Genomic DNA, 15,843 nt, shown 5'->3' with positions numbered 1-15,843 from the left:
TGCCTGCCTGCCTGCCTGCCTGCCTGTCTGCCTGCCTGCCTGCCTGCCTGCCTGCCTGCCTGCCTGCCTGCCTGCCTGCCTGTCTGCCTGCCTGCCGCTGTTCCTGGTGCACTTCAGACACAACACAAACACTACCACCTCCTGGCCTCATGTTAAGACAGAGAGTGTGTGTGTGTGGGGGGGGGGGGGGCAGAGGGTTGGTGATAGAGGGGTTGTTGACTGTTGAAGTGTAGTGGGGTGTATCAAAGAGAGATGGAGAGGGCTACAGCAGTTCCTGGACACTGAGGAAACAGGCCTTTCCTGTAATGGAGCCAGTGAATGGGGGATTCTGTTCCTTTGTCCCCACAGACATGTCTGGACTGAGACTACGTCAACACTCCATACTGAAATATGTATCACCTAACAATGACTACTGTTTGTTTCTTTTTATTTGCACTTTCAATTTGACTTTAGGATTCGTTTTATCAAGATGTACAGAATGCTGCAACCCTGTTCAGTGCATCCAGAATGTGATGATGAAAGTGATAGTGATAATGAAAAAGCTGTTAATAATTAAGGCAATTTCAGAGTTGCTTTCATCGAAGTTGTGAGGCTACTTCTCTTCCTCTTCCATGCATATCTTCTGTTTCTTGGCAGCATCTCTACCTGCCTCTCCCTGCTCTGTAGATGGGAGTTCCGTCCCTCGACTCAGAACATTAAAGTCAGGAAGCCTCTTGTGCCAGCCTTGTATTCTGAAGTCAGCCTGTCCTAAACAACACATATCATCACGGCCTTGCCGACCTTGTATTCTGAAGTCAGCCTGTCCTAAACAACACATATCATCACGGCCTTGCCGGTCTTGTATTCTGAAGTCGGCCTGTCCTAAACAACACATATCATCACGGCCTTGCCGGCCTTGTATTCTGAAGTCAGCCTGTCCTAAACAACACATATCATCACGGCCTTGCCGACCTTGTATTCTGAAGTCAGCCTGTCCTAAACAACACATATCATCACGGCCTTGCCGACCTTGTATTCTGAAGTCAGCCTGTCCTAAACAACACATATCATCACGGCCTTGCCGACCTTGTATTCTGAAGTCAGCCTGTCCTAAACAACACATATCATCACGGCCTTGCCGACCTTGTATTCTGAAGTCAGCCTGTCCTAAACAACACATATCATCACGGCCTTGCCGACCTTGTATTCTGAAGTCAGCCTGTCCTAAACAACACATATCATCACGGCCTTGCCGACCTTGTATTCTGAAGTCAGCCTGTCCTAAACAACACATATCATCACGGCCTTGCCGACCTTGTATTCTGAAGTCAGCCTGTCCTAAACAACACATATCATCACGGCCTTGTCGGTCTTGTATTCTGAAGTCAGCCTGTCCTAAACAACACATATCATCACGGCCTTGCCGACCTTGTATTCTGAAGTCAGCCTGTCCTAAACAACACATATCATCACGGCCTTGCCGGCCTTGTATTCTGGAGTCAGCCTGTCCTAAACAACACATATCATCACGGCCTTGCCGACCTTGTATTCTGAAGTCAGCCTGTCCTAAACAACACATATCATCACGGCCTTGCCGGCCTTGTATTCTGGAGTCAGCCTGTCCTAAACAACACATATCATCACGGCCTTGCCGGCCTTGTATTCTGGAGTCAGCCTGTCCTAAACAACACATATCATCACGGCCTTGTCGGTCTTGTATTCTGAAGTCAGCCTGTCCTAAACAACACATATCATCACGGCCTTGCCGACCTTGTATTCTGAAGTCAGCCTGTCCTAAACAACACATATTATCACGGCCTTGCCGGCCTTGTATTCTGGAGTCAGCCTGTCCTAAACAACACATATCATCACGGCCTTGCCGACCTTGTATTCTGAAGTCAGCCTGTCCTAAACAACACATATCATCACGGCCTTGCCGGCCTTGTATTCTGGAGTCAGCCTGTCCTAAACAACACATATCATCACGGCCTTGCCGGCCTTGTATTCTGGAGTCAGCCTGTCCTAAACAACACATATCATCACGGCCTTGTCGGTCTTGTATTCTGAAGTCAGCCTGTCCTAAACAACACATATCATCACGGCCTTGCCGACCTTGTATTCTGAAGTCAGCCTGTCCTAAACAACACATATCATCACGGCCTTGTCGGTCTTGTATTCTGGAGTCAGCCTGTCCTAAACAACACATATCATCACGGCCTTGCCGGCCTTGTATTCTGAAGTCAGCCTGTCCTAAACAACACATATCATCACGGCCTTGCCGACCTTGTATTCTGAAGTCAGCCTGTCCTAAACAACACATATCATCACGGCCTTGCCGGCCTTGTATTCTGGAGTCAGCCTGTCCTAAACAACACATATCATCACGGCCTTGCCGACCTTGTATTCTGAAGTCAGCCTGTCCTAAACAACACATATCATCACGGCCTTGCCGACCTTGTATTCTGAAGTCAGCCTGTCCTAAACAACACATATCATCACGGCCTTGCCGACCTTGTATTCTGAAGTCAGCCTGTCCTAAACAACACATATCATCACGGCCTTGCCGGCCTTGTATTCTGAAGTCAGCCTGTCCTAAACAACACATATCATCACGGCCTTGCCGACCTTGTATTCTGAAGTCAGCCTGTCCTAAACAACACATATCATCACGGCCTTGCCGGCCTTGTATTCTGGAGTCAGCCTGTCCTAAACAACACATATCATCACGGCCTTGTCGGTCTTGTATTCTGAAGTCAGCCTGTCCTAAACAACACATATCATCACGGCCTTGCCGACCTTGTATTCTGAAGTCAGCCTGTCCTAAACAACACATATCATCACGGCCTTGTCGGTCTTGTATTCTGGAGTCAGCCTGTCCTAAACAACACATATCATCACGGCCTTGCCGGCCTTGTATTCTGAAGTCAGCCTGTCCTAAACAACACATATCATCACGGCCTTGCCGACCTTGTATTCTGAAGTCAGCCTGTCCTAAACAACACATATCATCACGGCCTTGCCGGCCTTGTATTCTGGAGTCAGCCTGTCCTAAACAACACATATCATCACGGCCTTGCCGACCTTGTATTCTGAAGTCAGCCTGTCCTAAACAACACATATCATCACGGCCTTGCCGACCTTGTATTCTGAAGTCAGCCTGTCCTAAACAACACATATCATCACGGCCTTGCCGACCTTGTATTCTGAAGTCAGCCTGTCCTAAACAACACATATCATCACGGCCTTGCCGGCCTTGTATTCTGAAGTCAGCCTGTCCTAAACAACACATATCATCACGGCCTTGCCGACCTTGTATTCTGAAGTCAGCCTGTCCTAAACAACACATATCATCACGGCCTTGCCGACCTTGTATTCTGAAGTCAGCCTGTCCTAAACAACACATATCATCACGGCCTTGCCGGCCTTGTATTCTGGAGTCAGCCTGTCCTAAACAACACATATCATCACGGCCTTGCCGGCCTTGTATTCTGGAGTCAGCTTGTCCTAAACAACACATATCATCACAGCCTTGCCGATCTTGCGTGAATCTGAGCACACATTTTTCTTGGAGGGAGTTTCAATGTTCTCTATCGTTCTCCAAAGAAAGAAAAAGCCTGGTTCACTGTTTCACAGCCTTCCTCATTGACTCAATGTGAGTTTTGACAACTCTCCAACCTCCAGCATTCCAAAACATACATCATTGATCTGATAATGGCCCTAATTGACCTTGGATGGTAGTAAACACAAGTATGATGATTTCTACATTGTAAGCCACATCCAGCCTGTCTAGTAGTAGCACACAACATGCAGATACATTACAGCATAAACATACAATGTACGTGTGTGGTCCTCATCCCAGGGATGTTTGTATGGTCTACACTGTCGCCATGGTGTGGTATGCGGGTATGGGTACTGGCCGGCCACCATCCCCCCTGCTCCCTGCGTCTGCAGTCTGCTGCTACATCCTCTGGTATGCTGGAGAGGACAGGAGATGGCCATTATTCATACGTGTGAACGGGAAATGAAGATATCCATCTGTAGTCTGTGGGTGTACATCTGTGGTTATAGAGTGGAAGATGGTTGGATGTTTACAGAGTGTCTGGTTATTAACACTGTAGCACTGACATCAACACTATAAAATAACAAAGATGGAATCATGTAGTAAACAAAAAAATGCCAAGAGTGTGCAAAGCTGTCATCAAGGCAAGGGTGGCTACTTTGAAGAATCTCAAATATATTTTGATTTGTTTAACACTTTTTTTGGTTACTACATTATTCCATATGTGTAATTTCATAGTTTTGATGTCTTCACTATTATTCTACAAATGATAAAATCATAAAAATAAAGAAAAACACTTGAATGAGTAGGTGTGTCCAAACTATTGACTGGTACTATATGCCGGGACAGTGCAGAAACACAGATGGCTATCTAAACTATCAAGCAGGAATGCCATCCAGTACAGACGCTTCATTGACCGACAGTGTTTTATAAAAAGAACACATCGGGTTTATGTCTCGTACAGATTAAGAAATGTTTGTTCTTGGTGGTCTGGGTTACTGTAAACTTGAATTACAATGACCAATTTCGTACTGGCAAGTTACAGAAGACATACGATGGTTAAGAATGTAACAAAAACTTGGACAAGAATAGAAAGCTTGGAATGTTGAGATCGTCGGCTAGGGAGGGCTCATTGTTTGACTGTGTGACTTCGTGAGTATGCGTAGAGGAATGCAATACAGTACTCGTCACAAAAATGTCACCATGTTTGTTCTTTCTACTGTACTGGCGTTGTTTACCACAAAGAGCTTTTCCGTTCCGTTCCGCCTGCATGGCACGACAATCAGGCGGCTTTTATCCACTAAAACAACTTGACCTTTAACCTGATCCCTAACCCCTGTTTCCTTGTTGTGTTTCCTTGTTGCTCATCTCAGCTACTCTCAGCCCAGATACATAGCTGAGTAGTATCAGGAGAGATGGTGTCTGGCTCAAACTGCCGTGATAGCCCTGTCAGAATGTCCCCTCTGGTGCCTACCAGCCACCTACATTACAGTCCCCTGGCTGAAACAAACCCAGGAAGTAAAGGAATGTTCAGATACCGGTCTGTTCTGGAACCACAGTCTGCAGTCTGGGTACTGCTGGACCTTATGGCTGGAGTTGAATAACAGCAAACATACAAACACTGAGACAAACCAACATGCATACACACACACACACACACGCACACACACACACGCACACACACGCACACACACGCACACACACGCACACACACGCACACACATGCACACACATGCACAGACATACACTGAGTGTACAAAACATAAGGAACACCAGCTCTTTCCATGACATACTGTAGACTGACCTGGTGAATCCAGGATAAAGCTATGATCCCTTATTGATGTCACTAATAAACCCACTTCAATCCTTGTAGATGAAGGGGAGGAGACAGGTTATAGAATGATTTTAAGCCTTGAGACAATTGAGACATGGAATGTGTGTGTGCCATTCAGAGGGTGAATGGGCAAGACAAAAGATGTATGAGCCTTTTGAACGGGGTATGGTAGTAGGTGCCAGGTGCACCGGTTTGTGTCAAGAACTGCAACGCTGCTGGGTTTTTCACGTTCAACAGTTTGTGTGTATCAAAAATGGACAACCACCCAAAGGACATACAGCCAACTTGGCACAACTATGAGAAGCATTGGAGTCAACAATGGCCAGCATCCCAGTGGAACGCTTTCATCACCATGTAGAGTCCATGCTCCTACGAATTAAGGCTGTAGGGGCATGGAGGGCAAAGTCAATATTAGGAAGGTGTTCTTAATGTTTTGTACACTCAGTGTATACGCAAAGAGAACAGACAAAAGCATGCATTCACACACAGGTATACTGTGGGTAAAATCCCAAAACACATAATGTTCCCACAAAGATAAACAAATGAGAGGGGAATAAAAGAAAAGAAAACAATACAGCAATGTTATGACAACCAAGTGATTAACAATCAGTCTCCATCCATATCAGCTGTGTATCAGTGCCCCTTCCAGTACACATGCCATGGTTTTTCCACAGTTTTTTCCCTCCTGTTCTCTTCTGTTCTCTTCTGCACTAGAGGAATGTGTCGGGGAGTTTGCAGGAATGTAGGAAAAGCATCCTGTTTTGGTTTCTTACATTAAGTAATCTGTTTAACCACAGTTGGTAAAGCCTCGCTGGGGGACTGTAGTATCTATAATGAAGTCTGTGTGTAAATACGAGAGGAAGAGAGGAAAGGAGGTGACTGGGTGAACTAGGAATGCTGACCCAGGTGCAGAGTCAGAGAGTATTGTTTGTTCCCCTCACACACACAGCCACAGGTGGACAGCAATGGAAGCTCTGACTGAATGCTTGTTTCCATCTATAATTCTGTGAGGCAGCGAGGGTCTGAATGGTGTTAGGTTATCAGGATGTTTACTATACTGCACGTGCAAAATAACACCATCAATTGTATTTCAATACACAACAAATTGAAGAGTTGAGTTGCCCAATAATATTGCATAATGCATGCAGTAAGTAAATCAATCGCAATCAGAGCATAATGGACGAGCTTGGCTATAATTCTGTTTGGACCTTGGCTGTCCTCCATATGACAATACTGGTCCTCATCCTATTCCTGAACTCAACTGCATGGCTCCTAGAACAGTCAACACAGAGTCTATAATCTAGATCAGGTATTCCCAAACTGGGGTATGCAATGCCGTCGGGAGTACGCCAAATAAAAATGTAATTCACATTATATATTTTTTTATCAAACAGTACATTTGGGAGAGGTTTTTTTCTCGCCTGAGTAGCCTCGTTTCACTGCCAAAAATTACATTAAACCATCTAGTGTTCAGCAAAATAACAACACAATGTCAAATACAGGTAGCCTAGTCAAATAATTAACACCCAATCACATTAACCGTTATTCTCTCGCGGGAAACCTTCACTCGTGCGCAGACATTTAGAAACGAAACATGACAATTTGAAAAATAATCCACTGGAGTTTTTGGAGCGAGAATAAAGAGGACTTTTGAGTTGTAAGACATGTATAAAAGCAACAGATACCATTAATAAGAAGGGACTAGAAGCGTCTTATATGGTGAGCTACCGAGTGGCTAGGACAAGCAAGACCCATACTATTCTGGAGGACTTAATTCTTCCTGCTGCCGCAGATATGGCTGGGACAATGCTTGGGGAAAAGGCCAACAAAAACTATACAGACAATGCCTTCATCAAACAACACTGTTTCACAACGCATCAGTGACACGGCAGGAGATGTTTTGCAACAATTACTACTTCACATACAAGCCAGTGAATTTTATGTGTTACAGCTGGATGAGTCAACAGACGTGGGGGGCCTGGCACAGCTCCTGGTATATGTCTGTTACGTTTATGGGGAGTCAAATAAGTAAGACATCCTCTTCTGCAAACCACTGGAAACCAGGAGAGGATATCTTTAAAAGTACTGGGCAGCTTTGTGACATCAAATGGACTTTGGTGGTCAAGATGTGTTGGTATCTGTACTGATGGCGCAAAAGCCATGACAGGGAGACATAGTGGAGTGGTAACGCGCGTGCAAGCAGTTGCTCCCGATGCCACTTGGATACACTGCAGCATCTACTGAGAGGCTCTTGCTGCCAAGGGAATGCCTGACAGCTTGAAAGATGCTTTGGACACTACAGTGAAAATGGTTAACTTTGTTAGAGCAAGGCCCATGAACTCTTGTGTATTTTCTGCACTATGCAATGAAATGGGCAGTGGCCATGTAACACTTTTATCACATACAGAAGTGCGATGGTTATCAAGGGGCAAAGTATTGACACGTTTTTTTAATCTAGAGACAAGCTTAAAGTTTTCTTTACTGACCATAATTTTAACTTGTCTGACCGCTTGCACGATGACGAGTCTCTCACACGACTGGCCTATCTGGATGTTTTATCTCACCTGAATGATCTGAATGTAGGATTACAGGGACTCTCCACAACTATATTCAATGTGCGGGACAAAATTGAGGCTATGATTAAGAAGCTGGAGCTCTTTTCTGTCTGCATTAACAAAGACAACACACAGGTCTTTCCATCATTGTATGATTTTTTTGTGTGCAAATTAACTCAAGCTTCCGAACAATGTCAAATGTGATATACAGTGGGGAGAACAAGTATTTGACACACTGCCGATTTTGCAGGTTTTCCTACTTACAAAGCATGTAGAGGTCTGTAGTTTTTATCATAGGTACACTTCAACTGTGAGAGACGGAATTTAAAACAAAAATCCAGAAAATCACATTGTATGATTTTTAAGTAATTAATTTGCATTTTATTGCATGACATAAGTATTTGATCACCTACCAACCAGTAAGAATTCCGGCTCTCACAGACCTGTTAGTTTTTCTTTAAGAAGCCCTCCTGTTCTCCACTCATTACCTGTATTAACTGCACCTGTTTGAACTCGTTACCTGTATAAAAGACACCTGTCCACACACTCAATCAAACAGACTCCAACCTCTCCACAATGGCCAAGACCAGAGAGCTGTGTAAGGACATCAGGGATAAAATTGTAGACCTGCACAAGGCTGGGATGGGCTACAGGACAATAGGCAAGCAGCTTGGTGAGAAGGCAACAACTGTTGGCGCAATTATTAGAAAATGGAAGAAGTTCAAGATGACAGTCAATCACCCTCGGTCTGGGGCTCCATGCAAGATCTCACCTTGTGGGGCATCAATGATCATGAGGAAGGTGAGGGATCAGCCCAGAACTACACGGCAGGACCTGGCAATGACCTGAAGAGAGCTGGGACCACAGTGTCAAAGAAAACCATTAGTAACACACTACGCCGTCATGGATTAAAATCCTGCAGCGCACGCAAGGTCCCCCTGCTCAAGCCAGCGCATGTCCAGGCCCGTCTGAAGTTTGCCAATGACCCTCTGGATGATCCAGAGGAGGAATGGGAGGAGGTCATGTGGTCTGATGAGACAAAAATAGAGCTTTTTGGTCTAAACTCCACTCGCCGTGTTTGGAGGAAGAAGAAGGATGAGTACAACCCCAAGAACACCATCCCAACCGTGAAGCATGGAGGCGGAAACATCATTCTTTGGGGATGCTTTTCTGCAAAGGGGACAGGACGACTGCACCGTATTGAGGGGAGGATGGATAGGGCCATGTATCATGAGATCTTGGCCAACAACCTCCTTCCCTCAGTAAGAGCATTGAAGATGGGTCATGGCTGGGTCTTCCAGCATGACAACGACCCGAAACACACAGCCAGGGCAACTAAGGAGTGGCTCCGTAAGAAGCATCTCAAGGTCCTGGAGTGGCCTAGCCAGTCTCCAGACCTGAACCCAATAGAAAATCTTTGGAGGAAGCTGAAAGTCCGTATTGCCCAGCGACAGCCCCGAAACCTGAAGGATCTGGAGAAGGTCTGTATGGAGGAGTGGGCCAAAATCCCTGCTGCAGTGTGTGCAAACCTGGTCAAGAACTACAGGAAACGTATGATCTCTGTAATTGCAAACAAAGGTTTCTGTACCAAATATTAAGTTCTGCTTTTCTGATGTATCAAATACTTATGTCATGCAATAAAATGCTAATTAATTACTTAAAAATCATACAATGTGGTTTTCTGAAGTGTACCTATGATAAAAATTACAGACCTCTACATGCTTTGTAAGTAGGAAAACCTGCAAAATCGGCAGTGTATCAAATACTTCTTCTCCCCACTGTAGTGAAGCACCTGAGTGAGTTGGGTGCGCAATTACGCAGGTTATTTCCTGAAATGGATGACACAAACAACTGGATTTGCACACCAGTATCACTACTTACACACCATAATCTGCTCATCATCATCTGCTCATCTATCACTCCAGTGTTAGTCTGCTAAATTGTAATTACTTTGCTACTATGGCCTATTTATTGCCTTACCTACTCATGCCATTTGCACACTCTGTATATAGACTTTCTTTTTTTCTATTGTGTTATTGACTGTACGCTTGGTTATTCCATGTGTAACTCTGTGTTGTTGTTTCTGTCGCACTGCTTTTCTTTATCTTGGCCAGGTCGCAGTTGTCAATGAGAACTTGTTCTCAGCTAGTTTAGGTGAAAAAAAATACAAAAATAAAATCCCTTTCATGCCCTGCTTCCAGTCCACTTACCGATACCTGAACAAGAGAGCCTTATCGAAATTGCAACAAGCGGAGTGGATTCTCAGTCCTCACTAGCATGAAAACTAAATACAGGCAGACTGTGTGTGAAAATTGATTTCAGACTGAGACTCTCCAATACAATACAACCTTTAAAGCACACCCTTCTCATTAACCTGTGGTGAGTTATTCACCATTTCTGATGAACAAATACGGTTTTATATGTAAGATGGCTAAATAAAGAGCAAAAATATTGATTATTATTATATTATTATTTGTGCCCTGGTCCTATAAGAGCTCTCTGTCACTTCCCACGAGCCAGGTTGTGACAAAAATACTCACTCATTCTTATGTTTAATAAATGTATTGTATAGTGTGTCTGTGGCAGGCGTTCAATGATGGCAAAAAACAACATTTGAGAGTGCGCTGACCCTGGTGCTAGAGGGCGTACGGAGCTGGAGGTCGAATATTTGAAGGGGTACAGGACTATAAAACGTTTGGGGACCACTGCTATAGATGAATAGTGTAAACTTTTAATTATATTTGCTGACACCCTACAGTCAGATTTTGGCACCAGTAGAGTAGCTATCTAGCTATATAAACCACGCCCCTCCGGAAACATGCCTTCTCCGATATTGGTTACAAGGCAGTACTTATTTAAATTAGGTACAAAAATATCATGTTACCATTGGTGTTTTAAAATGCGAGTTAGGGTGATGTCACCCTATCCCCTTGATAATCCCACCTCCTGAATCCAAGTCTTTGACATTGGGGAGGGGACCAGTAACTTTATGATCAAACTTTATGATCAAGCAACAGTCATTTTTCATTCTTTGGTCATCATACGTTGATCTGGTTTCATCCAAATATCATCCAAGTTCATGAAAAATATGATGTTGACTGTTCATGACCTTGTAGATATCTGAAATTTGTGTTAAGGATTCTTTGAATGTAGCTTTCATTCAGTTATTTGTTACTGTACTAAACAAGAATCAATTATCATTGTTAGAAAATAATCAAACCAAGCAAGAGCATTCATTTTAGTATTTATTTCATCACACATTAAAAGTGACAAACTCACACAACACAAATATATAAACATATGCCAAAAATAAGTTAAATAAATAATAGTTGATAATAGATAATATGAATAGCTTGGAATAGAACAATTCGTAAGTAAACATTTCTTTCAACTTCCTATAGCGTATTTGACTGCTAAATAGACTATTGTGGGTGAATTGTCCTTCTAGAGATAACAACAGTAAGTCAAACAAAAGCGCAATCCAGCATTTTGATACACAAATTCCTAAACAAAACACAAACAAATAAATAAACAATCATATCATAAATATACAGCATTGTGATATTGGACTTGAACATCAGTGGAAGACTTGTTTTCGATGTAGTGTTTCCAGTAAATGCCTTATGGTCAGACAGTGGCTGGAGTTCAGCAATCAGCCCAACCCATCTAAAGTCTACTGGACATAAAAACACATTCCTTTGAAGGCATTAGAACAGTGCAGGGTCCTAATTTCCCAATGTGTAATAACATGGACATTAATGGATATTTGTTGAAAGCAGAAAAACAGTCACTGCATATTTGGCAAGGAGCAGACCCATTGAAACCTGCTGCCTTGGCTCCGTCTACAATCAAAACATTCAACAGTGGCTATGCAATAAATACTTCCGCCATCACAATAGACCTGCTTTTATCTGCTGCTACAGGAAGGCTGTGTGTATAGTAATTCCCTGTCCCTTAAAGTCATGTCCTTCATGTGCCAAAAGTATTTCAAGTAGTTTAAATGCATGCATGGCAATCACTATAAACTGGCAATACATCTCTGATACAGAGGAAGAATCTTTTTTTAATGTTTTATTCTATGATATAGTAGATGTTGTGTGACAGGTAAAGTAAGGATCGATATCCAAATGAGAATAGTGGTCAATATTTTCAAGGTACTAATGAAGTAAGCCTGTAAAGTAAACATAGACTAACATCACTCCAGAATTCCTTGGCTTGCATCCACCCATTTCAGGTGCTCAGACACAGAAAGTGTATTTATGTTTAGAACATGATGACAACCCATGACCAGCACACAGTCAGTAACCATCCTAGTCCAGACTGTCACAGTTCACAGAGGACACACTTGATCCTCCCTAGTCTTCCAAATCGGACTCTTTGCCAGATTAGTCCAAGACTCATATCCAGATATCGTCCATATCCAGTGTACTGGGTGTTATACAACAATCAGTGGGCAGCCAGTGTTCCATCTTTGCCCTCTTCTCAGGGTCTCTCTTCTTAGGACCTCTCTTCTATGTCTTTCCCGGGGAGGACTCCCTAGTTTCCTCCAGGGGGTCTTTGTTCAGATGCTCTGGAGCTCTTAAAGCTCCTCTTTCAGCTCCTTTTCCTCCCTCCTCCTCATCTACCCGATGTTCAGTCTGTTGGCTCTGGACGCGTTCTTCTTCCTGGAGGGAGCAGCCTGCTCTATGGCAGCCATGTTGGATCGGACCGTGTTTCTGTAAAGAACAAAGAGAGAAACATCAAGTTAACATCCTCAATGGTGACAGGAATAAGATTAATCTAGGCCTGGGAAACTGTCTGGTCCTTAAGGATCTTGTTTTTCTCTTACCTGAGAGAGGTCAGTAGGTCGTTGCTGGTTGTGTCTGGACTGCTAACAGTCTGGTCCAGGGTCTGGTCTGAAAGGCCTAGCACTACGAATCTGGGCTTCTCTGAGCTGCAGGCAGAAAGAACAACCATGTCAAAATGAGAGCAAACCAAGAACACATTATCTAGACTACTCCTAAAGGGCCATGAGACTGGATTCTACATTACTACATAATTCTACAATGCTAGCAGTGAGAGACGGTTGGCTATGGATTTCAACCCAATAATGTCTGTACTGCATGCCCTACAGCCTGTTCTTAGTGACTTTTCACAGAGCAGGATAAAACCTTGTTGAGACACACAGACTAATCCTCAACCTTGGTATGTCATAACAGCAATAACTGTATTAATACAACAGACATTCCCGCTGGTAAAACATTCCAAAAATAGTGTCATGACTAATGGATCTGTCTGTAAGGGGGTTCTAAGCCTCCAGAACATGCAGGCTATTCCCCCATCCATCCATCCTCCCTCCCCCTCCTCTCTCCTCCCCATCACTAGTTACACATCTAAGCCATAAAAACAATACGCCTCCTCCCTGCATCTCCTCGACAAGCAGCCCTGATACAACCTGATACAGGCTGGTCACAGATGACTGACTGCCACAGATAGTCACTGGCTTGATCTGATATCTAGCAAGGAGGCGAGGAGGGGAAAGGGTAGGGTTGGATGAGGGAGGGAAGGAGGGTAGAAGTTCCTTGTCTCTTGAAGGTGAGCTCACCTGTTGTGGCAGAATCCGGAGCAGGTCCTGTCAGCTGGGTGGGCACATTCACATCGCCCGGTGGAGCGGCGACGTCGGGACAGGGGGCTGCCAAGACCGTAGGGGATGACCTTATTAGGAGTGTTGACCCAAATGATGTCCAGGTGACAGAAGTAGATGCATTCGTTGTCCAGCCAGTTACTGCAGGAGCATCGTTTAACCCTGGTGTGGTGTGGGCTGTTCTGGGACGGGGACTGGGCAGGGAGCTCAGGCTGGCTAGATACAGGCAGCCCAAAACCTATAGAGACAGAAAGGATCATTGGTTAAGAGCCTGGTTATAACTCAGCAAAATCACTGGATGACTGTGCAGTTTGACAATCAGCAACGTGCAAATACACATCACCACATCCTAATCAAAAGCCCTTTTCACTGATACAGAGAAGTAGATGTGGGCTACCTGCCATCCCGTTCTCCTATGTATCAAGTCTTGTTCAACACATTTGAACTTTGATTCATAACTCTGTTATGAAAAGTTATCCAAGACAAACAAAGACTGTGTTTGTTGCCAACTGGGGTTATTTCAAGTTAAATGCTGTGATAGGAGTTGAACCATGCCTATATAATCTGCATCTTATCAGAGAGAGTGTGATTGCATGTATGGCCTAGCAGGAGCTCTCATTGTATTATATCTCTGTAGGGCGAACAGTGGGAGTAGGTCAAAGAGTCTGGCATCAGGCAGCATGTGTCATGCAGTAACTTCACAACATGGGCATTAGCCACCCACCCATTAGTTAACCTGCCAGAGCCGTGATTAACTGAGCTATCATTCAGAGTGAAACTAAGTAATGAAGTAATGCATGCTGCAGCAGGAGTTTTAGCATCAAGGCGGCAGGTGTCCTAGAGGTTAGAGCACGGAGCCAGTAACTGAATGGTCCCTGGTTCGAATACTCGAGCTGACAAGGTGAAAAATGTCTTATTTTTTAAGGTGTTTCTCCATCTTTCATCATTGTAGATTGTATCATGTTATTCTGGATCTATCCCCACCACCTCAACCAACCTTGAGCTCCAATTCTACATCTCAACTGACCTATGACCCCTCATATTCAATTTAACAACCTAATGAAAAGAATGGAGCACTTGCATAATGAAACTTATACACACTCACTGTCAGTCATCTTTACGACTAAAGAATACAAATCCGCATTTTCATGTACCACCCATACACCTTAGAATTCGTTCTAAACAAAGTTATATAAATGTTGAATAAAAAGTCAGTATAAAGGATGAGAACTTACCCTCCTGCAGGAGCACACAGAGTGTTATGATGGTGAGAGACAGGATAGAGTTCAGTGATAGAGCCATAGTTATTCTCTGGTAGAGTATCTCTGAAGACGTAGTCTGCAATAATATCCAAGAGTCCACAGGACAGTAGAGTACACACACAGTAATAGTAGCTACAACTTTACAGTCCTGAGTGACGCAGCTAGAGAGAGAGAGAGAGAGAGAGAGAGAGAGAGGCAACAGGTGCTTGGTGCTGTAGTGTTCTCCAGCGCCATGACTTATAGCCCTATTCTGTGATGTCACCTAGCCACACCTACTATCCATGTTCTTACACAATGCTCACCGTTCAGCAGCTGCCTGCCTCCCTCTCACTCTCTACACATTCCAGATCAACAGGAAAAGAGAGGGAAACGGAATAAACTGCTATTGGGTAGTTGTTGTAACCCTTATGGAGTATGCAGGTCATTGTCACTGACAGAAACAGGAAATCACCAGAGAAGGCTTGGAATCTGGGAATGCTTTGGAGTTTTCCGAGACGTAAGGCAGGCAAGAGAGGGAAACCTGTAGGCGGAGGGAAGACCTAGTGTCATCAATAAACGGAAAGGCTGTAAAGATAGTGTCTGATGATGGGGACTGTTGTTTTGCATGCTGCTACTACAGGGCCTCAGGGCTGGTGATGTTCATCCGGGACGACCCCACTGTCACACACGTTATCTCAGTATCGTCACTTTGACACACGTGTGACATGACCCCTGATACAGAGATACCGTAGAACACGCCACATGACCCCCAGGGGACACACACATTAACACAGACACACAGTCACACACACGTACCCATACACAGACGTACACACACCCTTCTGCCGGTTTGCATGGGCAATCACACAGTCCTTCCACTCTGACAGGAAAGCTGTAAATCTTGATCGGCCTGAGGGACGGAACGGCCCTCCTACAGAGTGGAGTGTCAATCTAGATAAAATACTAGTAAAGTCATGCAAATCCTCCTGGGTATTCCTACTCCTATCGGTGGTGAAGGAAGACTACGTGATTCAATGGTAAACTCCAGCAGC

The 15,843-nt window shown here is 44.2% G+C and overlaps 1 protein-coding gene across 1 annotated transcript; it reads right to left on the bottom strand.

The window, feature by feature from the left end:
- Positions 1–11,201: 11,201 nt before the first annotated feature.
- LOC120022679 (endothelin-2-like) lies at positions 11,202–14,972 on the bottom strand. Its single transcript, XM_038966662.1, has 4 exons — positions 14,786–14,972; positions 13,512–13,788; positions 12,756–12,860; positions 11,202–12,642 (listed from the first exon to the last, which is right to left on the bottom strand). Exons 1-4 carry the CDS (start codon positions 14,850–14,852, stop codon positions 12,549–12,551), a joined length of 543 nt encoding a protein of 180 aa, XP_038822590.1. The 5' UTR covers positions 14,853–14,972; the 3' UTR covers positions 11,202–12,548.
- Between the last annotated feature and the right edge of the window lie 871 nt (positions 14,973–15,843).

The sequence above is a fragment of the Salvelinus namaycush genome, chromosome 27, assembly GCF_016432855.1.
Source record: "Salvelinus namaycush isolate Seneca chromosome 27, SaNama_1.0, whole genome shotgun sequence".
NCBI classification, from domain to species: Eukaryota; Metazoa; Chordata; class Actinopteri; order Salmoniformes; family Salmonidae; genus Salvelinus; species Salvelinus namaycush.
The sequence above is the reverse complement of the archived record's forward strand: the minus strand, read 5'-3'. Positions and strand labels throughout refer to the sequence as shown.

What these genes read in the sequence shown, in the direction of transcription:
- LOC120022679 (XM_038966662.1), bottom strand. Translation starts at nt 14,852, where the DNA reads ATGGCTCTATCACTGAACTCTATCCTGTCTCTCACCATCATAACACTC. An exon ending in TCCGGATTCTGCCACAACAG is followed by an intron (nt 12,861 to 13,511) that starts GTGAGCTCACCT and finishes TTCTGCCTGCAG; the next exon opens with CTCAGAGAAGCCCAGATTCG. An exon ending in GACCTACTGACCTCTCTCAG is followed by an intron (nt 12,643 to 12,755) that starts GTAAGAGAAAAA and finishes TGTTCTTTACAG; the next exon opens with AAACACGGTCCGATCCAACA.